This window comes from Pongo abelii, chromosome 13 (assembly GCF_028885655.2).
Source record: "Pongo abelii isolate AG06213 chromosome 13, NHGRI_mPonAbe1-v2.0_pri, whole genome shotgun sequence".
Lineage (NCBI taxonomy): Eukaryota > Metazoa > Chordata > Mammalia > Primates > Hominidae > Pongo > Pongo abelii.
Window position 1 is genome coordinate 39,407,950 of NC_071998.2, and position 25,814 is coordinate 39,433,763.

The 25,814-nt window shown below is 40.0% G+C and overlaps 1 protein-coding gene across 9 annotated transcripts in view; it reads right to left on the reverse strand.

Moving 5' to 3' along the window:
* The window catches only part of ADAMTSL1 (ADAMTS like 1), a 1,026,435-nt gene that overhangs the window by 148,566 nt on the left and 852,055 nt on the right, over positions 1-25,814 (reverse strand). For all 9 annotated transcript variants that reach the window (XM_054521046.2, XM_054521045.2, XM_063713990.1 and 6 more), the window contains one exon: positions 17,570-17,780. In XM_054521046.2, coding sequence (XP_054377021.2) covers positions 17,570-17,780 — 211 coding nt within the window. The remainder of the gene's footprint in view (positions 1-17,569; positions 17,781-25,814) is intronic.

A 25,814-nucleotide genomic window follows, 5' to 3' on the forward strand; every position in this document is an offset into this window, starting at 1 on the left:
GGAGAAATTAATTTGCAGAAAAGACAGCCCTTTCTCTAAGTGAAAGCACTCTATCACACTGAATGGGCATTAGATTTAGGGTCTGGTTTTCTTAAGAACCCCCCTGGAATACTCTTCTTGCAGGATTGATGATTTCTTAGGGCAGTGGGAGCCAGAGCCACTGAAATCTGGGATGCAAGAAAAATGGCCTCATGTCAGTGGTTTTCAGAGGAACCCCAATAAAACATTGTTTACATGTAACTGAATAGTTATGATCCAGGGGCATGAAGTGGGAGGGAGGCCCCCTGAAGCTCCAGGGGCATGAAGTGGGAGGGAGGCCCCCTGAAGCACAGACTGTTGGCTATTTTCAAATATGTGTCACTTCGTTTTCAGAGCAAAGGAGTCCCCAGCTTTTCACTGGGTATACCACATTTCGGCATAAAGACTATATGTGTCAATCTCCCTTGAAGATAGACACAGCCATTTGACTTAATGCTGGCCGATGGGATATAAATGGAAGGGTTGTGTGTGCTTTCAGGGAAGTGCCCAGAAAGATGGTGTGGCATCTCTTCCCTTCTCTTTCTCCTCCCTGCTGGCTGGAATGTGAACGTGATGTCTGAAATGTAAGCTTCCATCTTGGGCTGTCATAAACAAAAAGTTAGAAGCCTGGCTTCCTGACTGTGAAATCACCATACCTGCTCTGGACTGCCTGTGTTTATGTGAGAGAGGAAGACTCTTCTATCTTTTTAAAGCCAATGTTATTTTGGGTTTTCTATCGCTTTCAGTCTGACATAACCCTACCTAAGAGTTCAACCCATGACTACTCTGTGGTGGGGATATTTTATTGTAAAATTTTAGGGAGCCTGCTGATTTCTTCCAGAATAGTTTCTTGTCATTAGCTTGCTGCCTTTGGGCTTGCTGAGAGATCAAGCCTGGTTTTAAAAAGCGTGAGAGTTTGTGCTGAAGTACCTGCTTTGCTGGAGGAGTGCCCTTCTCAGAACTCACGTTGGTCTTTGTTTAGTAAGTTGTACTCAATGGCTATGGGGGTTTTTTGCCGGCAGTCAAGGTTATGATGGTGATACCAATGTCCTTGGGTACAGTCAGAACATAGCTGCAGCCCAGCTTTCACCTTCTTACTCAGTGGTCTCAACCCTGCATGCACCTCAGGGTCTCCTGGGGAGCTTTTAAAAAGTACCGATCCCTGGGCCTCACTTCAGACCCATCAAATCAGAAATTCTGGGACGTGGGTCCCAGGTACCAGTTTTTGTTTTGTTTTTAAGAAAGATATCAGTATAATCTTCTTCCAAGTAATTTTTCCCCAGATAATTCTATTGTGTCTCCAGGGCTTAGAACCACTTCTCCAAATGAATGTTCTCTTACCATACCCAATGGTAATAAACATGGAAAGGAAAATCCGGGACCCAGAGAGGTCTCTGTTAGGACCAGTGGTTGTTTGGACCCCACCGGAGCAAACATGCCATTTGTTTGCAGTTGTGAATGGCTTGAGGTCACAGAGCTAGTGGATAATGATGTTAGAAAAGCAATTAACTTTGTCTAGTTAAGCCTTTTAGTCTTAGAGTCTTTTAAATGATTAAAATCAATGGTGAGCAACCTTTATTTTTCATTTCAAATTAAAAAAAATAATTGAGTCCCCTAGGAAAAAGGATGTATTTTCTTATTGCTGGGATCAACTACCTACCCATTGAAACATCGAAGGCTAACAAAAAATGTGAAATGACCCTACAAGCTAGGTCTTATTTCCACTTTACAGAAAAAAAAAAAAAAAAAAAAAGCTGAGGTTCAGAGAGGTAAACAACCCAATGAAGGCCACACATGGGCTAGAATTGGTTTATTGCCATTCATTGCAACATTTACTAAGCTCCTACTGGACACCATGCTCTGGACACAGCTGGAGAAAAAGTCCAAACTCAGCTTCTCTCCTCCGTGGTTGTAGCAACTCCTGTGTGCTTGCAGACCCAATGGAGGGTAGCGTGACTGTTGCTTCATGAGGAGGGCTCCCAGCCTGATCAGCACCAAGCCTGCCAAGAGCCTGGTCTTACTCTTTCACCCAACTGGGCTTTGCCATTCAGTTCTTAGCTTCCACTCTTGCGACCATCCCTGATTGGCAGGAGCCAGCCCATGATTCAGGTTGGAGAGTAGAATTTAAAGTAGTTCATCTGTATTCTGGTGACCCTGGAAAATTTAAGGAGTTCTCCCTAAACTCTGATTTCTGAGAGGCAACATTTAAACATAGCTCTTAGACGATGCCATGAAGCTAGACCACCTGTTACTCATTACAAGTCCTACCAGCTCCTTCTAAGGGCTTTTCTAGTGTGTCCTTTGGGCTTGATTAAGAACAAAGTCTATGGTCTCAGAGCTAATGATTCAAGTGACTGGCCTAAGCCTTTGTCTTCTTTGTGGCTCATTTCAGTGACTCTGTGGGCTCTTCTGTATTGAAGAAGCAAATTTTAATTTTAGCTCTCATTTGGTAGCAATTCAATATGACATTAAAGGATTTCACTTCTTTAACTAATTTTGTACCCGCACTGCCTAGAATAATGCCTCCTGTGAATGTTCTAAAAAATGCTCACCATCACTGGCCATCAGAGAAATGCAAATCAAAACCACAATGAGATACCATCCCACACCAGTTAGAATGGCAATCATTAAAAAGTCAGGAAACAACAGGTGCTGGAGAGGATGTGGAGAAATAGGAACACTTTTACACTGTTGGTGGGACTGTAAACTAGTTCAACCCTTGTGGAAGTCAGTGTGGCGATTCCTCAGGGATCTAGAACTAGAAATTCCATTTGACCCAGCCATCCCATTACTGGGTATATACCCAAAGGACTATAAATCATGCTGCTATAAAGACACATGCACACGTATATTTATTGCAGCATTATTCACAATAGCAAAGGCTTGGAACCAACCCAAATGTCCAACAATGATAGACTGGATTAAGAAAATGTGGCACATATACACCATGGAATACTATGCAGCCATAAAAAATGATGAGTTCATGTCCTTTGTAGGGACATGGATGAAATTGGAAATCATCATTCTCAGTAAACTATCGCAAGGACAAAAAACCAAACACCGCATGTTCTCACTCATAGGTGGGAATTGAACAATGAGAACACATGGACACAGGAAGGGGAACATCACACTCTGGGGACTGTTGTGGGGTGGGGGGAGGGGGGAGGGATAGCATTGGGAGATATACCTAATGCTAGATGACGAGTTGGTGGGTGCAGCGCACCAGCATGGCACATGTATACATATGTAACTTACTTGCACGTTGCGCACATGTACCATAGAGTCTAAAGTATAATAATAATAATAAAGGGAAAAAAAATAAAAAAAAATAAAAAAAATAAATGTCTGTGGCATTGAATTGAAGTTGGTACTTGGGAGAAATTTAAATTAGTGGCTAAGAATTCCATTTATCTAGAATAATCTTGTTGCTATGGATAACTAAGGTTTTAAATTTAGTTTTACAGTGTTTTGCATGTTTTTGGGTTCAACCTTCTCTTACAAGATGCTGTCAAATTCTTACATTGAACCAAGTTATACTATAATCAGATCAGTTATAAACTTTTCTTGTTCATTCTTTCTTTTTATAAGTAGCCAACTAACCACGTGGATTACTGACTCCTAAGGATTTGCCAAATTTGGGGACTATATTCTCCACAATACTTTCCATTCTGTGAATTACTAAGATTCTTCCATGAACTTATTGTAATTTTTCTGAAACCACAATTGTCGGAAAGAAACAAGTTTGTGCTGATAAATCAAAAATTTTAATTTTAAGCTCTGACCTCTCCCCTATGCCTACTCAACATGTCCACTTAAATGCAAATAGGCATCTTGATTTAAACATGCCTAAAATGGAACTCTTAATACTGCCCTTCCAACCTCATCCCAAACCTACTTCTCTCTCAGTCTTCCCCATTCATTTAATTGTGCCACATCCAGGGCAAAAACTTTGGCCCCTGAGTTTTTCCTTTTTCTTACCACCCTTCCCCTGACATCCAATTCATGGCCAAATAAGGTCAGGTTTACTTACAAAACATATAAGCTATACTTCTAAAATAAATAATAAATCAGTATACCATAATCCATCATCTCTTGCCTTTTACTGGTGCTTTGGTCTGAATGTCTGTGTCCTCCCTGCCACTCCCCTAAATTCACATGCTGAAATCCTAACTCCCAAGGTGATAGTATTAGGGGTGAGGACTTTTGGGAGATGATTAGGTTATGATGGTGGAACCCTCAAGAATGGGATAAGTATGCTTGTAAAAGAGGTTCCAGAGAGCTGCCTTGCCCCTTCCATCATGTGAGGACACAGCCACAGAGCACCATCTATGAACCAGAAAGAGGGTTCTCACTAGACACTGAATCTGCCAGCACCCTGACCTTGGACTTTCTACCCTCCAGAACTGTGAGAAATAAATTTCTGTCATTGACAAGCTACTCAGTCTATGGTATTATGTTTTAGCAGCTGGAATGGACTAAGAAATAGCGTTTCTAGCAGGATACGGATGATACACTCAAATGTGATCATTTGAAAAGAGTTCCTTCCTCCTGTTGGAAACCCCATATTGTCTTCTCTACACTCTATTCTCCACACCATAGCAAGAGTGATGTTTTCAAAGCATAAATGTGATCACACAATTTCCATGCTTAAAACCCTCCAATGACGTTCCCTCGCAATGAGAATACAATCTACACTCCTCTAACCCTGCCCTGGTTCCTGCCCTGGTGGAAGTTAGACATTGTCTAGCTTAAATCCTTCCAACTTTATTAATTCATTCCACATAAATTTATTAAATGCCAATCATGAACCAAGCATGATTCTAGGTAGGTGAATGTATAGCAGAGCAAGAGAAGCATTGTACACCTCTGTAATCTTATCTTTTACGATCCCCCCCCTTTCCCTGTATACTCCAGCCAGACTTGTTTTTTGTTGTTTTGTTCCTCAAACATGTCAAGCTTGTTTCTCCCACAGGGCCTTCGCATTTGCTATTCTCTCTACCTGCACCATTCTTCTCTTAGATCTTCATGTGGCTGAGTCTCTTGAATAATCCAGGTTCAATTCCATTCTCAGCTGTGTGGAGAGGCCATCCCTACCTTCCTACCTAGAGTAGTCAAAGCAGTCTCTATCACCATTACCTCATTTTATTTTTTAAAATAGCTCTCATATTTTCAGAAATTATCACCCATTTAGACCATTAGCTCTATGAAGGAAGAGATTTTGCTTCTGTTGCTGCTCATATTAAGTGTTTGAGAATTTCATTTAAAACTTTTCCGCAGTATATCACTACATCTTTAATAATAAACATTAAGATTGAATGAATCCACCTCTCGTTTTCTTTCTTACACATGCCCTCTCCTTTTCCTTCTTTTAAAATTAATGACTTGTTTGTTTCCCAGTAAGGAAGTGGTCAGGGTATGAACTGAACAGTGGAGTGACATTTTACAATAAGTTCTGGGAGTATATGATGTTTTGATATGATCCATAAATATTTACACTGTTGAAAATGCAGTGTATTTTTTTTCTCTGAGAGAAATAATAGCTGGTTCATAAAACTATTATCTCCTAAGCCTCAAAACGACATCAAGCCACTTTTCATTTAATCCTTTGATTATAACTCACACTCAGATTCCTCATGGGTCCTGTTGAGTCCTTCAGACATAAAGAACATGCTCCCAAAGTTTCTGTTACCCAGTGATTGACATTTTAGATACTTCACTAGTGATGCTGAATTTGTAGGAGTATGGATCTCCTCAACGGGTAGTGGCTGAAGTTTTCTTTTTTCTAAATATTTTTATGAAGCACATAGGCTTCTGTTCAATTTGATAAATGCTCCAAAATAAATAAGTAGTTAAATAAGAACAGTTCTCAGATTCAAGCTGTTCAGTTAGAGTTTCTTAGTGAATTTGGCAATAAAGAAAAATGTAGGCTAATTTTCTCTCTCTTTCAAATTGAGGAAGTAGATAATGAACATAATTTGTCCTATTTCAAGGATATAGATGTAATAAAATTGTACTATAGAGTGATTACTCATTGAAAATAACACAACCGAGTTATCGGTTTGCAGACAGGACTTGATTTAAGGCACAGACCTCCAACGGTATATAGGTCTGTAACAACATGATGATAAAACAGCTGCAAGAAAAGTTTTTAAAAATTGTCATTTACAATTTTGATGTATACATAAAGCTTTTAGGATACTATCAATGGTAAGAAGATAAAGTCTAGACTCCTGACAATGCCCTTCACTTTGATCTGCATGGAGCTTTCCAGCCCATTCCTTGACATACTGCCATGTGCCCATGCTTTAGCTACAGTGGACAATTTGCCCTTTCCTGGGCACACAGACACCTTCTCTGCTCTGGCCTTTGATCATGTCATTCAGTCCATGAGCAATGCCTGCCAGCTCTTTGTTCGTCCAGAGACTTCCAAGATGTGCTTGAAGGTCCAGCTCAAAAGCTACTTCTTGTCCTGGCTAGAGCAATAAGACAAGAGAAGGATATAAATGGCATTCAAATTGGAAAGGAAGAAGTCAAATTATCCTTGTCTGCAGATGATATGACCTTATATTTGGAAAAATCTAAAGACTCCACAAGAAAACTACTAGAACTGGTAAAGAAATTTAAATTCAGTAAATTTGTAGGGTACAAAATCAACATACCAAAATCAGTATTTCTCTATGTTCAACAGTGAACAATGTGAAAAAGAAATTTAAAAAGTAATTCCACCTATAATAACTACACACAAAATTTAAATACTAGGAATTAACCAAAGCAGTGAAATATCCCTATAATGAAAAGTGTAAGACACTGATGAAATAAATTGAAGAGGACATCAAAAAATGGAAAAATATTCCATGTTCATGGATTGTAAGGATCAATATGGTAAAATACCCTTAGTACCCAAAGCAATCTACAGATTCAGTGCAATCCCTGTCAAAATATCAAAAACATTCTTCATGGAAATAGAAAAACAATCTTAAAATTCATATGGAACCACAAAAGACCCAGAATAACCAAAGCTATCCTAAGCAAAAAAAACAAAACTGGAGGAATCACATTATCTGACTTCAAATTATACTACAGAGCAATAGTATCAGCTATAGCATAGTACTGGCATAAAAACAGACATATAGACCAATGGAATAGAATAGAGAACCCAGAAACAAAACTATAGAGCTACAGTGAACTCATTTTCAACAAAGGTTCCAAGAACATAAACTGGGGAAAAGACAGTTTCTTCAATGAATGGTGCTTGGAAAACTGGATATCTCTATGCAGAGGAATGAAAATAGACCCCTATCTCTTGCCATATAAAAAAATTAAATAAAATGAATTAAAGACTTAAATCTAAGACCTCAAACAAAGAAGCTACTACAAGAAAACATTGGGGGAAATCTCCAGGACATTGGTCTGGACAAAAATTTCTTGAGCAATACCCCTCGAGCACAGGCAAATATGAACAAATGGAATCTCGAGTTAAAAAGCTTCTGCACAGCAAAGGAAACAATCAACAAAGTGAAGCGACATCCCACAGAATGGGAGTAAATATTTGCAAACTACCCTGACAAGGGAGTAATAACCAGAATATATAAGGAGCTCAAACAACTCTGTAGGAAAAAAAATCTAATAATCAAAAGATGGGCAAAAGATCTGACTAGACATCTCTCAAAAGAAGACACAATGGCAAACAGGTATATGAAAAGGTGCTCAGCATCACCAATCATCAAAGAAATGTAAATCAAAACTACAATAAGATATCACCTCATCCCAGTTAAAATGGCTTTTACCAAAAAGACGGGCAATAATAAATGCTGGAGAGGATGTGGACCAAAGGGAACCCTTATACACTGTTGGTGGGAATGTAAATTAGTACAACCACTATGGAGAACAGCTTGGAGTTTCCTTAAAAAAGTAAAAATTGAGCTACCATATGATCTAGCAATCACACTGCTGGGTATACACCAAAAAGAAAGGAAATCAGCGTATCAGGGAGGTATCTGCTCTACTGTGTTTGTTGCAGTATATATATTTTTTACAACAGCTAAGATTTGGAAGCAACCTAAGTGTCTATCAACAGATTAACTGATAAAGAAAATGTGGTACATATACACAATGGAGTACTATTCAGACATAAAAAGAATGAGATCCAGTCATGTGCAACAACATGGATGGAACTGGAGATTATTATGTTAACTGAAATAAGCCAGGCACAGAAAGACAAACATCACATGTTCTCACTTATTTGCAGGACCTAAAAATCAAAACAATTGAACTCATGGACATAGAGAATGGAAGAAGGATGGTTACCAGAGACTGGGAAGGGTAGTGAGGGGCTGAGGGGGAGGGTGGGATGGTTAATGGGTACGAAAATATATAATAGAATAAGACCTACTATTTGATAGCACAAGAGGGTGACTACAGTCAATAATAACTGTAGATTAAAAAAAAAACTTAAAAAGAGTGTAATTGGGTTGTTTGTAACTCAATGGATAAGTGTTTGAGGGGATGGATGCCCCATTCTTCAAGATGTACTTATTTCACATTGCATGCCTGTATCAAAACATCTCATGTACCCCATAAATACATATACTATTACCCACAAGAATTAATTTAAAATAGGTATTTTTTTTAAAGGCCACTTCTTCATTAAAGCCTCCTCCAACCCGTCTGCATTTTGGCAAACAAATCACCTCCAACCCACCCTGACCTAGAAGGGTATCTTATCTCTTCTATAAGGGCTCATTGTTTATGTGCCTGCTATTTTCCTCTCCCTCCCTGCATGCACACAGGATTATGAGTCTTTTGAGGAAAGGGAATTCATTCATCTTTATATTCCCCAGAGCCTAGTAGAGTATCTGGCAAAGAGCATGCACTTCATAAATGTTTGTTGAATTGATGATTGGATGAGCAAAAGAGCTCCAAATCCAGATGTTAAAAAGATGTAAAACAGGCATCCAGCTGATGGGCTGATCATCCACCTTTTATCAGGCTGTTTTATCGCTAGCCAGAAGCTGCTTCACAGTAAGGCAGCAGTGGGTTTCAGCCAGTGAAGGTGTAGGCTCTGCTGGAGACTCTGATGCTCCAGGTATGGGAGGCAGCCATCTAGCTGAGTAAATGTCAGGGATTTTGCTCCTAAATGCTTGTCTTGTCTGTGTTCTCAAATTTTCTTCAGTGTGTTTGCATTGATGAAAGGCATTTTTAGAAATTTTAAAAAATTGTAGAAGATGAAATTTGAAAGGAGTCAAGGCTCCAAAGTCTGTGATGACTTTGTGAATGTGCTAAGATGACCTGGTGAGGCTGCCAGTTCTTATGCAAGAGGCAGGATGCAAAGAAAAAAATGTTTCCAAAGGAGTAATGGCAAGAGAAATTTAATGAAATTAAATAAAAAAGTTTGCCTTTATGAGTCATCATTTAAAATAATCTTCTAGTACGAAGACATAAATCTCCAGTAAGGGGTATTATTTTTAAATATATGCAATAAGCAAAATAAATAACAAAAATAGTATTTATATTGCTTATACCAGCTGCCATACATGTTTCATGATATGAGGTCATGGGTTCGTTTTATAAGAAAAGTAAAAAATACACAATAAGGAAAACAATTATGTCTCTACAGAAAAAATACAATGGCCCAAGTGTCCTGTACTTTTAAAGATTTTCCCATGATAAGCACATTAATAAATTCTGCCTGTATTGAAATTTCTGGTTTCTTCTTGGTAGTTTAATTTACTGAGAGCTGAGTTGATTTCCTTGATACTTTTACTGACATTATTGAACCCAACACAAAGTGATGTTTATGTTTTGTTCGTAATGTCAACTTTTCATTTAACATAATGGACTCTGCACTCTGCTTACAACTTCCAACTCACTTCATTTGTTTCTTCATTCACTCATTCATTCTTTCACCAAACATTTATTGAGTACCCACTGAGTGCTAGGCACTGTATTGGATGCTGGGGATTTATAAAAAATGGTTACTAAGCCTCAGGTATTTGCAGTCCAGTGAGGGAGAAAAACTTACTATACAATGTGATCAGTTTTACAAAAAGGGAATACAACAAAGAGTGCAATTAAATCTCTCTGGGAAAATTAGGGAAGCTCTAGAGAGCGATGACACATGAGCAGTTTCCAGGGAGATGAGGATGCTGGCATAGTCAGATTGTGTGTACGCACTCAAGGTGCAAAGGGACATCGCATGTTCTGATGACTCAGAGCAGTCCTTAGATGGTGCACCATTTGGGTCCGTGAAGAAGAGTAGGTGGAAAATTATTCTTAGACATTAGATTAGGGGCACATGGTGAAGTGCCTTTGAACATAATCTTAAAACCATGAGGTATCAATAGGGGTTTCAAAGTAGGGGGTAACATGATCCAATTTGTAGAAAATGACTCAGGCAGCATAGGCCAGTAAGTTCCAAACAATACTGCTTTGTGAGGTATTAATAGGTATGCCATGGAAAAAGGGCTTCCTGGTCAAATAAGTCTATGTAACACTGCATATCATAACCCTATGCAGGGGTTCTCAGTGAATATTTATATTTTAAAGGCTCGAAGAGAGAACCTGTCGTAAAGAATCGTCAATACCAAGTTGGGAAACACTGGATGAGAGTTAGGCAAGATGAGACAAGGAGATCAAGTAAAAGACTGTAAGGGTTTGATGAGGTGATTGTAAGGAGAGGGATTAGAAAGGAAGGGAGTGGTGGGGGAGATATAAAAGATAGAATAAAATAGGGTATAGATGTTGACTAAGCATGAAGGATGTGTGAGGCTGATAATGGCTCAAGTTTCCAGGTAGAAAGCAGGACAGTTGGTGGTGTCACCTACACGATAATGATCGATGACAAAAGACCAGGTTAATGGGGGAAGGGGTGGCAGGCAGGTATGTATCAAGCTTGGTGTTAGACCTTTGGAGTTTGAGGTAACTTAGCAACATGTGAGACTGAGGGAGCCCAAAGGCAGTTAGACACGGTGCTATGCGCACAGTCGAGGTCATAGCTGAGCCAAACTGAATTAGGGCCTAGAGAAACAAAGAAAAATGAGAACTGGAATCTCACTTACTAAACATAATTATTAAAATGAGAACAGAAGTCTTACTTCAGCCATTTTGGGGATTAGAATTCCCTTGTTCATCTAGTCTCAATTAAGCTTTCTTGACTCTGGAAGTACAGCGGGTGTAAACTGTACCTTCACGGTTTTACATTCTTGTTATGGTGTGAAGCAAGTGGCTGCACATCCATCAAAATCAGAGCAATTATGCCAAAGAACTTCCTGCTAATAAATAAAAACAAAAACAACCACATGTGAAGCTGGACTTTCAATTTGTTTTGCTATGTTTATTGCTGCCTCTAAAGATAGGATCAAGTGTCCATTTCCTTATGAAATACACTACTGAAAATGAGATAAACATCCTAAGAGTTTTTTCCTCCCTGGGACAGAAAATTTTAAATAAATATAGCCTCTAACTTACGTGGATTTATATTTTAGTCACTGGAATATAACAAAACTGATTACTATGTGACTCTGCCAGAATTCAGTTCTCTAATCCAAACCAAAGGTATTCTTGTCTTTGCTTGAAGGTATGTATGTATATTTAAATCTAGAAAATGAAAACTTTAATTCTCAGGCATTTATAGTTATCATTAGAATTCTCTTTTTCTTTGTATCACTAGCAGGGACTCCTCTTCCTTATGCTTTTTTTACACAGCTGAACTGCAGGCATTTCGAATTGTGACCCTGATTAAGAAAGGTTTAGAGGGAAATGGCAACACAATCACAGTTTTAAGCAAGGCAGGGATCCAGAGATTGTGGCAATTGTTTCTGTCTCTGCACAGATGTGTGCAACATGTATGTACAGTTGGGTGGATGCAATCTTGAACATAAAACATATGCAATATAGAGAAATATAAATTGTGTTTTGAAGTAGACCAATTCTTTTCAGTTTAACCCTTCAGCACCTTTTTTCTTTAATTCCTTGTTTCAATTTAATTTTTAGAACAAAAACAAATGAAAGAATATTGATGCATATGATATATACATTGATATATTAGATATGGAGAGGCAAAAGGGTAGTGGAAGACAGGTTCCCAGTCTCAAGGAGCTTGTGCTAGTGGGGACTAAGTGCTTCGCTCACAACATAGCAGGTGGTGATGGGCTGAACAATGGCCCCCGAAGATATCTTCATCTCAATCCCTGGTGCTTGTGAACACGTTACCCTGTGCAATAAAAGGGTCTTTACTGATGTGATGAGGGCTTCTGAGAGGGGGAAATGATCCTGGATTATCCAGGTAGGCTTGAGGTAGTCACAGTGGTCCTTAGAAGAGGGAGGCAGGAGGGTCTGAGTCAGAGAGAGAGGAGGAAGGGACAGAATTAGCAGTGGGAGGAAGATGGAGGAAGGGGCCATGAGCCAAGGAAGCATGTGGCCTGTAGAAGCCAGAAAAGACAGAGATCCTCCCCTTGATCTCCAGAGGGCACACAGGCCTGCTGATCCCCTGAATTTAGCTAGGTGAGACTGAGTTGGGACTTCTGATCTCCAGAACTATGAGAGAGTAAGTTTGTGTTGTTTTAAGACACCAAGTTTGTGGTAATTTGTTACAGCAGCAATAGGAAGCCAATGTACAGAAGAACTGTCCTGGATAGAGGCAACAGATACTGAGTGTTTTGTAAACTGCTGATTTTAGGACTATTACTAGATTTCTTCACAGTTTAACAGTTAAGAGCAGATAGCAAAGAAGTCTTGGGAAAGCCATACTGCATAGTGGAAAAGAAAATGAGTTTGAAGCACACAGGGCCCCTTTCACATTTACCAGCCTTGTGACTTGGTTTCCTCACTAGGTTGCTGTGAGGCTCAAGAAAGGCCAAGTGCAGCAAATGAGTTATAAAAGAGAATGTTCAAATTCCTATTAAGCTCACAATACTTCAGGTTCCTCACATGCAAAATGGGGATAATATTAGTAACTATCACATAGGATAGTGAGGATGAAGTAAGTTAAATATGTAAAGTGTCTAGAGCTGTGCTGAACAAAGGGAAAGTGATGCTCTTATTATCAAAAGCGGCAGCTCCTGAAATGTAGCAAGTATTCAATAAATGACACCAGCAGAATGGGCATGTACCTTTCTATCACCAAAGTCAACGCTTTGCAGATGTGTCCTGGGAGTTATGGGGTCTCACTGAGACTTGGTCTCTGCCTTCATTGACCTTGTGGTCTAACTCAGAAGTCATGAGAAAGTACCTGAGTGGGTAACATGGTTGTTAAGTGAGCTGTCTGCCCCTGAACACCATGTGGCTTCAGTGTAGAAGGATAATAGAAGAGTCACTGCAGAAGACGGAGGCTGTCTGCTGGGCCTTGAACAGCACAGGGGAGTGGGAAATGGTAGGTGGGCAGGGGAATATACAAGCAGGGATGGGAGAGCCATGCCTGGAGACAGGGCAGGGACAGATGCGCAGAGGGATGAAGGCCTGAACAAGACATGTACTGGCTTTAGAGTCACTGAGAAAAATCCTAGCAGTAGACCATCATGATGAAAGTGTTTCAGACTAAATTGTGGTATAGGTAACAGTGATTCTCAATCACAGTGTTGTAACTCGCCCGTGTGATATGATCCCTCATGAGGTGTGCAATAAGTCACTTATAACCAACACCAAAGAGGAGGAGGAGGAGGAGGGGGATGATGATGATGAGTGAATTTAATAAATTGCAGAAGATGCAGAGGACTACATGCACATAAAACAAGTGTTCAAAAGCTGTCTAAATATAAACTAACAAGATATTAAAGCTATTAATAAATTGGTAAGGATATTTTTAAAAGAGTAAATTGTAGCAACAATGAATTCTGTGACTCCTAAAATAATTTTTATGTTGATCAGAATAAAATACTGTATTCAAAGAAATAAATAAATAAATTGGTAAGGATAAATATGAAATGAATCCTTCCCACAGACCAGAGATGAAAAGCAAAGGGCAGAGTATTAAGAGGCAGAACTGAAATAAAGATGGTCCCCTAACAACCAAAGCTAGAATTAGATTTCTGTTTCATTTCTGCTTAATTGTTTCTAAAACAAGATCTTAACATCAATACCTGAACTCCATGCTAGGCCCTCTCCGGACCTGCAGAATGTGTAAATATTGGCTATTTGCCATTTGTCAGACAAATACTCTACAAAGAACAAAGAAGGTTGCATTCCTATCTGGCAGAAGACAATTTACATAATTTATGTTTTTTTCCCCCCAGAAAGAGAAACATACACATGAGGTCAGTGGTAACACTGTGTTCACACAGAGAGGAGAGAGAGTCTCTCCCCTCAAACAGGCAATGTCTATCAGGTTGTTATCTGTATTCCTTTAAATGAAACATGTGATTCCCCCATCTCCTTTTCTTTTGTAAGAAAGAGGCTGTAGGTTGGGTGTTGAAGGATTGGAGACCTCAGCAGTATCCTCTGGCAGATCCTTGCTAAATGAAAAAGACCAGGTGAGTGTACACCAAGTTCCCTTTTCCCAGTAAGAACTGCTGAGGAATCAGGGCTAACCAGGCAATGGATTTTCAACAGCTGGTGTCCTAACTAAGCTGAGTTCTAAAACCACAGCCAACTAGCCTAGGGATCCCTGAAGTTACTCTGGACTTATTGCACCATACAACATACAACATAAACAATGGTTTCTTCTCCCAAGCAGTCAGCAATAGCTAATTTTTCCCAACAAAACTTAGCCAAAGAAGTTGGATTCCAGTAAATAATGTAAGACAAATAGTTTATTGTTTACTCCAGGTTTAGAGATTCCTAAAAGTTATCAAAGATTCTTTTTTTTTTTTTTTTTTGTCGAGACAGAGTCTTGCTCTGTCACCCAGGCTGGAGTGTAGTGGTGCAATCTCGGCTCACTGCAACCTCTGCCTCCTGAGTATGAGTGATTCTCCTCCCTCAGCCTCCACAGTAGCTGGGATTACAGGTGCCTGCCACCACACCAGGCTAATTTTTGTGTATATATATATTTTTTTCAGTAGAGACTGGGTTTCACCATGCTGGACAAACAGACCCTACGCATCAAACCATTAACAGGGCTGTCTCTGGAGGGTAGAAACACTGCTGACCTTCTATGTTCTTTATTTCTTGTTATGTTTGACTATTTTTCACAATTATTGTGTCTCAGGTATGAAAGAAGAGACTTTTTAAAGGTCCTATTAAACTGTAGTCACTGATCCATTGGATGAACTTCAAACAGTTGTTTACTATTAAGTTTCCCAACCTGAAAAATGAACTTAAACCTGACTCATCTTCAAATGCTTCTCCCTAAAAGAAGGAAATAGAAAAGCTTTCAAAGTAAATTCATATCTTCACAGGCCCAAAGTAGATGAAAATTTAAGAATAAGTGATTCTTTGGAAGTCCACTGTTTCAAATAGGGATGCTGGGCGTACAGGTGGTGGTGGTGGCAATTGACCAAAAAAAGGTCATATATGTGGCTGTGTCCTAAAAACTGAAAAAGCATCATGAGTCAATGTCATTATTCAGCAGCATGTGTGGCTATCAAAAAGACATTGATGTTTCACTGCATTTCAAGACTAGAACAATATTAAGACCTATAACCATAAAAAACATATCAGGAAGATGTAAAGTCAGCATTTTCAGGGCCTATAAGGAGTATTTTTCATCTATTCATTCATTTCATCATTCAGTAAACATTTTATCCATAACTTATGTACCTAATAGCAGCAAGCTACTAATAATATGGGGACTTAACAATTTCAACAGTGGAGGTTGATTTGAGATGGTTCCTCACCTTTTATTAGGATTGGCATGGGTTAGTGGTGCCGTTTAAGGTCATAGATTCACTCCAGTTAGAGGTAACTTAGTATAAATGCACTAGCAATCAGGTGACCTGGGTTCTGGTCCAGGCTTTATGATCTTAAGGAAGCCTACATCTAGGCCACAGTTACATCATCTGTAAAACAGAAGTGCTCATGTTTAACCCCTGAAAGGCCTTTTTAGCCATACACAATGGGTTTGGTATAGTGGAAAGGGTCACATAAGACTGAGTTGATAACCAACCCTAAATTTGCTAGCTGTGTTTGCCTCAGTTTCCTCAAACCTAAAATAAGGCTAATAAAACCTTATTTTAACTGAATTGTTGTGAGGATTTACTTCAGCTTGGTGAGCAATAATATATATTTCTTAAGTGCTGGTACATTGGTGTTCAAAATATATGACATCTTCTTCCACAAACCATCCATAGTATCATGGAATTAATGAACTTAGCCATATACATTTAAGCTCTAAAAGAAAATATATATTTAATGTCTGTTGCCAGAGGCTTCATACTTTAGTGTTTTGCTTATTCATCAGTATTTGATTCTTTGAGTGTTTTACTAAACCACAGCTCCACGATGGGCAAGGAGCAAGGAGAAGGAAGGGGCTCTGCCAAATGATTAGGAGAAAGCACAGAGGAGGACACGTGGCTGCCTGGAAATGGGAGACCCTTCTGCACAAGGCAATGGCATGTGAGCTGTCATCCTCTCTCCTTCTCCACTGATGACTATATCACCTAAATTGGGACAATTTTGAGAATGAAAAAACTGTCTCAGTGAAACAGAGATGTATGTCTCCTCCACCTTTCATGCTTACTTTTTGTGACCTTTGTTGTCCCTTTGAAGCAGTGTCTTATGTCCTAATAGGGAGCAAACTGCAAAATAAGATTTTATGCAATCAACCTAAAATCCTGTGTTTTTAAAAGGCATGCAAAAAGATTAACGTTTGATAAATGCATATTATTTTTAGATAGGAAATTATGATAAAATAGTTGTGTTATTATTATATATGCCTGGTGCAGGATCAGAAATTTTGTTTGTAAAGGGATAGCACATATTTTGGATTTTATGAGCCTTATGTTCTCTATCACAACCACGCAATTCTGCCTTGTAGTGCAAAAGCAGCCATAGACAGTACGTAAAGTAATGGGTGTGTTCCAATAAAACTTTATTTACACACACAAGAAAGGCTACAGGCTAGATTTAGCTTGAGGGCTGCAGTTTGTCAACCCCCGTTTTGAAACAATGGTTCCCAGACTTTTGGAATTCACAGGACCAGGAAAATAAAAATACTTGGAATTGGCTCAGCATTTCTAACTTCTTATATTGCTAAGTAATGATGTTAAAAAAAATCATTGCCTACTACCCTTATTTCTTAGAATTTTAAACAGCAAAAAAACTAGAAAGGGTATAAATTAAGAACAAATTTAGCTTTATGGAAAGCCCACCACATTGTCTTGATTTTAAAAAATTTTCCTTAGCTTGGTGATAGCTTTGTCATAAATATGCTCAGGTTAACAGATGGGTCATCTGCATTGCTTTTGGAAGTCACTGGGGTGTGATACAGTAGAAAAAGCATGATATTTGTAATTAAAAGATCTGGATTCAAATCAGGTCAGGGGAGTACTAAGAAGGGAGAAATGAGCAGATCTTGAACATCCCTTTAACATCCCTGGACAACACCACTCTGAGAGAGCATCCCTTTTTTGAGTCACTGTTGCAAACAAAAGGTCCAATATTGAGTAACTTCAGAACTCACCGGCTGCCACTGTGCAGGGTACCAGGCTGGGGGGCAATTGAAGCGGTTACAAGCTTGCACTGTGCTGGGCTTGGGCTGGTGACACAGCTTATCAGCCAGGATGACTGTTTCATTCATCTCTCTGGAAAGCAGGTGGGTGCAGAAGACATCTCTGGTCTGTAGGCCGACCCCACATGTGAGACTACATGGACTCCACTTGCCAATTTCCCACCTGAGAAGAAATCAGAGAGGAAGAGGACACACCCTTAGTACCTGTGCAGAGAACGTTTCCCATGAACTCAAATGGAGTTAAAACCCCTAACTGGGAAAGTGGGAAGTGCCAGCCCAAGATTGGCTGGCAGCTCTATCCTAAGCCTAGAATCTATCCTCTCCCTTAATGCTCTAGAATTCATTTACATTAAAGCAAAGAGGGAGATAAAATAGAATATCCAATTTTTACCCACAAAATCACCAATAATGGTTACAACCGTGTTTATTCTGATGGGACATATAAACTTCATCAAAATAAGAGGGGAGTGCTAAATGAGACATAGATTGAGTACATAAAGGCTTTGGGCACCACATACTGAATTGTGGGGCTTAAAGAGGACTTTCTGCTAATTTCTCCAGCCCCAATTCTTAGCAAGACTGAAAATTTTATGCTTGTAATTCTTTGGCTTCAAAGTGAAAGGTCATTGGCTCCAGCTTCCTTCAAAGTTCCATTGCTGCATAGAAACATGTCTGTCTTATGTTTAAATATCATCACTGCCTGGGACTGGATAATGTAACAGAAATGAAGGCTGCTCCATTGATCAGTCGTCTTGGGGGGAAGTAAAGTGAAGAGAGTGGCTCATTATCTGGATGTAGCACTCAAATACGCAGATGAGTTGAGTGCACGAACTGGCCATTTCCAAAGGGCCAAGTCTTGAGAAGTACATTTATAGTGAGCTAAGGGCCTATGAAAACAATCCCACTGCATTTCCCTGCTGATGCAGCCTACAAACTGGGAATGATAAGGACAAAGCTCAGTCGCTCAGGCTGTAAGTCAGAAGCATCCTCTAAAGATCAGTTTTAGAAAGTTCTGTTTACAATCTGAGGCACAAAGATTTTACAAACAGGAATTGGCCAAGAAAACATGGTAAGTAGATCCTTTAGTAGCTAGTCCCACCTAGCTTTTGTCCTGAAAGTTGGTTGAAAATTTTTTGGCCTTAATGTTTTTCATCAGACTGTAATACTAAGTGTATGCGCTCAATCTCTTCCTACTGCTCTGACATGTAACTAACTTTCCAACCTGTTTCCACTACCTCCTTTCATCTACACTAAGCTTAGCCATATCTGTAATAATCTGTCTGTTATTCTCTATTTATGCCCCATGGTTTTCTAGTTGTGTCTTTATGCAAGTTGTATTTCTACTTTGGAATATCTTTTGCCCTTTCCTTGCCCTTCAAAATGTCTTTCATTTCTATATATCCAAATATACCCATATTTAAAACACTGTATCCATACTTGCTCCAGACATTGACCATTTTCTCAGTTGTATTACAGTTATTCTACGTGTCAAGGGCACTACTAGAGTGTATACCTCCTGATGTAGGGCCTGCATCTGAGTCAGTTTTGTATCACTCACAGGGTCCATCAGAACACCTTTTAGATAGTTAATGTTATTGGTTAAATGAGCAAATCGATGAGACCTACCATCATAGAGGGCATCTTAACACATTATCTCATTTAATTGCCTCCAGGAATATATGAGATAAGCTCTATTGATTACTCTCATTTTACAGTTGAGGGAACCTGGAAATCCAAGAGGCTGACTTGTCCAAGTACCCATAATTAGTAAGTAGTGAATCCAGGCTTCAGACTTGGTTGTTTCTGGCTCTAGAGCCTCTGCACTTTCTATTGTACCATGCTGTTTCCAAAAAATACCTTGAAAACTCTATGGACATTTGCAAAGTTTTAAATGAATAGAAGAAGAGAAGCTGGGTTGAATTTATTTCTTTTAGATCCTTGTGTAAATTTCTATAAACTTATCTTATTTTTAAACCCTTAGCTTGAGTTAATTATAAGCTTTAAAACATTGTGGTGTTATTGGTTTTAAGATACATCCATACATTCTTTGCCATGCCTTCCTTCCAAAGGTGAAGTCTTGAGTATGGGCTAGACTTAGTGGCTCACTTCTAATGAATAGAATGAGGCAGAAGTGATGCTATGTGACTTCCAAGGCTAGGTCCAAAGAGGATAATGCTTCCAATTTGATGCTCTCTCTTTGCCCACTCACGGTGGTGGGGAAGCCAGCCACGATGTCATGAGAATACCCAGACAGTCTTAAGGAAAGTTCATGTGTGAAACTGCAGCCTCCCCACCAATAATCAGCATCAACTTGCCAGCCATGTGAGTGAGCTACCTTGAATGCAGACCCTCCAGCCCCAAGCTTGCCTTTAGATAACTGCAACCTCAGGAAAGACCTCAAGCCAGAACTGCCTGTCCAAGCTGCCTCCAAATTCCTCACTCAAACGAACTGTGAGAGGTGATCAATGTTTATTGTCATTGTTAGCTACTAGGTGTGGAGGGAAATTTGTTATGCAGCAACAGACAACCAAATACAAGTATATACCTCTCCCCAATTTGCATATGTTCATCAAAAGACATATGCAAGAATACCTATGGCAGCACTGTTCATAATAGCCCAAACTTGGAAAAACCCAAATGTTCATCAACACATGAATGAATAAAAAATTATGATATATTCACACAAGATTATATACAGCAATGAGAATAAACTGCAACAATAAGCAACAACATAAATGAATCTCACGAACATAAAATTGAATGAACAAAGCCAGAAACACAAAAATTGCTAATGTGTGATTTATATAAGCTCAAAAGCCAAAACTAATCCACTGTGTTAGAAGCCAGAACATTGGTTACCCTTGGTGGGTAAAAACTAGAAGAGGAGTAGAGTGGGGTGGGCTTCTGGGGCGTTTGCTAGATCTAGGGGCTGGATCTGGGTCCATTTTATGAAAAGTGACCTAGTGTACACATAGGATTTGTGTGTACTTTCCTTACGGGTATTATGCTTCAAAAAAGGTTTTCTTTCCACTCAAGGGAAATACTAAAATGTTGTGGGTGTAAAACAAAATCTAACATCCATGGCCAATGCTGGTGACCTCTCTTTGTATGTCTTATAAAATAGCTGCCTACACAGCTAATTCTGTCCCAAGGTTAAGCTCATCAAAGTAGAGGCTTTACATCCTCACTTCCCCAAACTCTGCCACCATTTCTGGCAGAAATTTAGCCCCTGGGACCTTGAAGCAGAGGAATTTTGCCAGCCATGAGGCCACTTGAGCACTGCTCAGAGAAACTCACAAAACAGACATATCTGCCTGCCCTGATAAAAGTGCACTGCATTCTCAAGGACGGAGATCAGCAGAAGCTGTCTGTATATTAAAGACTTTGCTGATTCTGGGTAAAAAATATTGTAATCAACTTAGGTCAACAAAGGGAAAGCAGAGACTCTTCCCTACTTCTCTCCTGCAGAGAGGCTGCAACTGTGGGCCTGGGTCTTGCTGGGGGCTGATGCCCTATTACCTGCGTTCTGTGCCTTTGGCTGTTTCTGAGAGACGAATTGTAGGCCAGGCAGAGCCGGCCTGGGGGCAAGGTTGGCTATGAGTGGTGGCCTGGGAGACACTTAGAGTCCTTCTCTGAGGTTCTGGGGCCTGGCTTCTGCAGAAGCCCAGTGCAAGGAGGACAGGGGCTCTGGTCTAGGCATCAGAGAGTGAGGGCATTAGTGCCTTTTTCCCCTCTTTGCTTGGCTTTTATTCATCTTTTCATTTCCATTTAAAATGCTACTTCTTCAGAGAGGAAACCCTCAACTGGATAAAATTCTCTTACTGTATGGTCCCATTAATACTTCCCCCTTTGAAAATTCTCAACATAGTTGTAATGTGACTTCTCCACTCGACTGCTAGCTTGATGAAAGCATGGGGCTATATCTATTTTGGTTTACCACTTGTTATGTGTTGACCTGTGTCTCCAAAAAAAGATATGTTGGAGTCCTAACCCTTAGTACCTCAGAATGTGACCTTACATGGAAATAGAGTCACTGTAGATGTAATCGCTTAAGATGAGGTCATACTAGAGTAGGGTGAGCCCTTGATTCAATGTGACTGTGTTTTTATAAGAAAAGAGGGAGACACACAGGCAAAATGCCATGCGACGACAGAGCCAGAGACTGGAGCGATGCATCTACAAGCCAAGGAATGCCAAAGAGTGCCAGGAGCCACCAGAAACTAGAGGAGGCAAGGAAGGACTCTCCTTATAGGTTTCAGAGGGAGTACAGTCCTGCTGACACCTTGATTTTGAACTTGATTTTGGCTTCTATGACTGTGAGACAATAAATTTCTGTTGTTTTAAGCCACCTGGTTTGCGGTACTTTGATACAGCAGCTCTGAATATGAATACACGACCAGAACCTCAGTGTTGAGCATGGTGCCTGGGACCTGGCAGATGTTCAGTAGTATGCAGTCAAAAACTGAGTTGAATTTGCAGTGAACTGTGTGTGCACTTCTGGATTAGTCACATGGCTGGTGGACATCTTAGCTATGTCCTCTCTACAACTGTTTACTCTCAACTTCAAGGTCCCAGGAGCTCTGAACACCACACATTTTCCTTCAGCGTGGTGTAAACTCTTTTCGTGACAAACTGGATCTGAATTGACATGCTTTTGACAGGCTGCATCCCACTTTGTGTAAATATTTATACATTTTACCACAGCAAGATTAGCCTGTTGGATTGTGGTGTTTTTCCCCCAGAAATTGCTAGGGGTGTTATACAATTTATGTCTTAGTAATCCTAACATCTTTCTAAAGTACAGAAAAACTTGGAATCTGAAACACATCTGCCCCAGTGGTTTTGTGTCCCTAGATAAGGAGGGTGGTAAACATGACTGCTATGGTTTCTTTCAGCTCCTAGGCTTCAGGTGTTTAGCTTCATGGTTGGGCTCTTGGCCAAAATATTTGGGAGGCTGGTTTCCCCAGCATTCTTTTACTATACTGCTTTCTTTCCTCTGAGCCCTTCTTCTCCCTGTTTCTGTCCCCTTTGTGAAAACCTGATTGCAGAAAAGGCTCCATGAGTTGACAGATCAAGCTGAAGCCCTCCTGGCTTGACCCTGCCCAGTACCTGAACAATTGACTTCTGACCAGGGGCAGGCAGGAGACAGAGGGTCTCGCTCCACCTTAATGGCTGGAATTAGTCTTCCTGCCCTTTGCCTGGCCTCAAGTGTGCCTGGATTGGCCTGTCATTTTAACTGGATTTTAAGCTTTCAGCTTGGCTTCCTAATTTCCACTTTGTTTCCCGGACAGTGCTGGAGTTCTGCCCAAAGTCCAGCCTACTAGACTGTGGTCCTGTCTCTCTGCCTGGATCTGGCTAGCCCTTGAACTTGGGCTGGGCAGAGCACCCTTAGCCATGCATGAGCTATAAACTGTGACTTGACCACAATCCAGCTGACATCACACATGGTCACCAATAACAATAGTAATACTAACATTTATATCGCACTTAAATGAGCCAGATTCTGTGCTAGTTGCTTTAAATGCATTATTCCTGTCCACAGCTTCCTGAGATAGGTACTATTATCCTCTCCATTTTAACAAGCAGGAGCTGAGGTCTGGAGAATTCAAATCACAGCCCAGAATGCCTGCTGCTGGGTATCCCTCAATGCCATGCCACCTGAGTCACACCCAAGTCCACCATGACATGGACATAAAGCACTGAGAATGGGGCTGCTTCTTATCATGGGACCAGCTCTGTGGATTTATGAACCTCAGTTCTGCATGATCTGAGCCTCATTCTCTGAGGTCTCAGCAGAGCCCAGAACTTAGCTTACCCAAGATGTGGGAACATATATTGACTTATTTACTAGTGATAAAGGTACTGTAAGTTTCCCCATTTTACAGGATCAGCTAACAGAGACTCTGAGAGGTTAGGTAACCTGTCCAAAGTCACACAGCTAGTAAACAAGAGAATCAGCATTCAAACTCAGGCGGCCTGGCTCCTGCATGCCTAATTGTTATATTATACTATCTCTTAAGGTCAGTAGAACAAAGTATTAATAGACCTGAGTGGCAAATGCTGGGCTTCCTGTGCTTATAGTTTCAGAAAATCACAAATGACAAAATGACAGATCTATTTCTAAATAATAGAAAAAAATACACTGATACCACCCAGGGCCATGAATCCACTTGCAGTTGTTATTTCAGTAAAGCAGCAGTGTACTTGGCAGCCAAATGGGCAAAGGCAGAGTGTGGTCTTCCCCAAGTGTTAGTTTTTGGTAAAGGCGGCCATCAGGGTTAATATGGGTAATCAACGACCCATGATGGTTGACCCTTCTTGGCAGCTTGTGTTTGTATTAGCTATACAAAAGGAGAAATCTTTTTTTTTTTTTTTGCCTTCCTTTGGATAAAGCCTCATTATGTGAGTTGCCAAGGTTTTGCTCCTCTGCTCTTTCAGAGAGGGTAGTGACTGTTGCCTCCAGAAACTCATTGTTTGTTGCTGGTATAAATGTTCATAATTTCTAATGGCAGACCCTTCCTACCCTGAGCTATTATGCCCTAAGAACCTTCTTTTACCTCGACTTTTGCAGCAAAGTTTTTCTTTATTCAGAAATGTAAAATGAAGTTTTGGTTTGGAGCAAACTGAAGTTATTGTAAACTGAAGTTATTTTTTAGAAGTATTCTTTAAACTTGTGTGTAACCCTCTAGCTTGACATTTCTGCCCAACACTTCTGTCCTGTGATTTTCTTGTCTTCCAGAGATATTTGTTTCCCTTAGAATGCCTCTGAGGTCAGGAGGTGGACAGCAATCCGACAATAATAAACTAGACACCATCGAGTGTGCCAACTCTAGAAAGCCTAAGGAGGGGCACGTACAGGGTCTAGGATGCATCTCCTTTTCAGGTTCTTGGACTGTCATTAGTGGCTCCCAGTTTATCTCTACATCTGTCAGTTTCCAATTTCTCCCTAGGCCACAGCCACCAAAATGTCACTCAAAAATGCGAATCTGGTCACCTTACTTTGTCTGATTAAAAACCTCCACTGGAGTCAAGTTGAACTTTCAGTGGAGGTGAGGAGCTAGTATGTCCAGGGCTCAGCCTTGCTCCCTGGGGGCAATGGGGCACTGCATGTCTGGAGCTGAACTTTCAAACTGGCCTTTCCTTCTTCCTCTTCCTTCCTTTCCTCTTCCACTTTGTAGGGACTGAACTTTAGTATGAGGTTTGGTGGGGAGTGGTCCTCTGGCCTGGGACAGGGGTCAGTGCTGGGCCAGGATGGCTGGGAGTCAAATATTCAGGGGGGATTGAACAAATACATAAATACATAAAAACAATAGGAGCCAGATTTCTTACTGTCAGAGGAGAGAGTTACAAACATGCGAAGTGGAAAGACTAAGATAAATCTAGTAGAATTGAATTGCTGTTGCAAACAGTATGAACTCATGGTTTTTAATAGATGGATAGACACAGATATATCAACAGATATAAATGAATATATACACTATACATATATGTGTACAGTATTTCCTAGTTCTCTCTGAAAGGCCTAGAAGCAAAGACATCCCAGTAGTATCAAGCAAATCGAGTACCCAGATCTTGGGTTCTAAATACCATTCTCCATTAAAAGGAATCAGTTTCTGTAGAAATAGCTGACTTCTGGGCAGGAATTGGGAGAATAAAAAATGAGCCTGAAATAGTATGTTGTACCAGAAAATTGAGAAGTGCTCAAAGAATGATGGGGTATATGTCAAAAGGGCATAGGGGCCAGCTTGAAAGGGCTTTTGCTGGTCCTGTCTGGGACAATTTGATAGTAATATATTTTAATCCTTTGAGCAAAGTGTAAATTCATAAATAAATAAACCAGAGAGAAGAGAAAACTACCTTATAGTAGAATGCCTATTAATAATCTAGAAGGAATGACAGAATTTATAAAGTTACCATTTGGCAATCATCATAATAATAATTGACTCAGGCAGTAATCATCAATCAATATTAAAACTAGTGGGTCAAAGGTTAATGGTGAACAGGATATTTACTTAGCTCATATTGTCCCCCATAAAATACTTCTTTGTTACTTATTAAGTGCTACATATTTATTAATTTTACAGTGGAAACACCTGGCTGACCATCATCTTAACCAAGTGATAAGAGTGAACATCACCAGTAATGAGACACATCATCATCATCTGTCTCCTGATACGAGGTACTAAGAAGAACATAG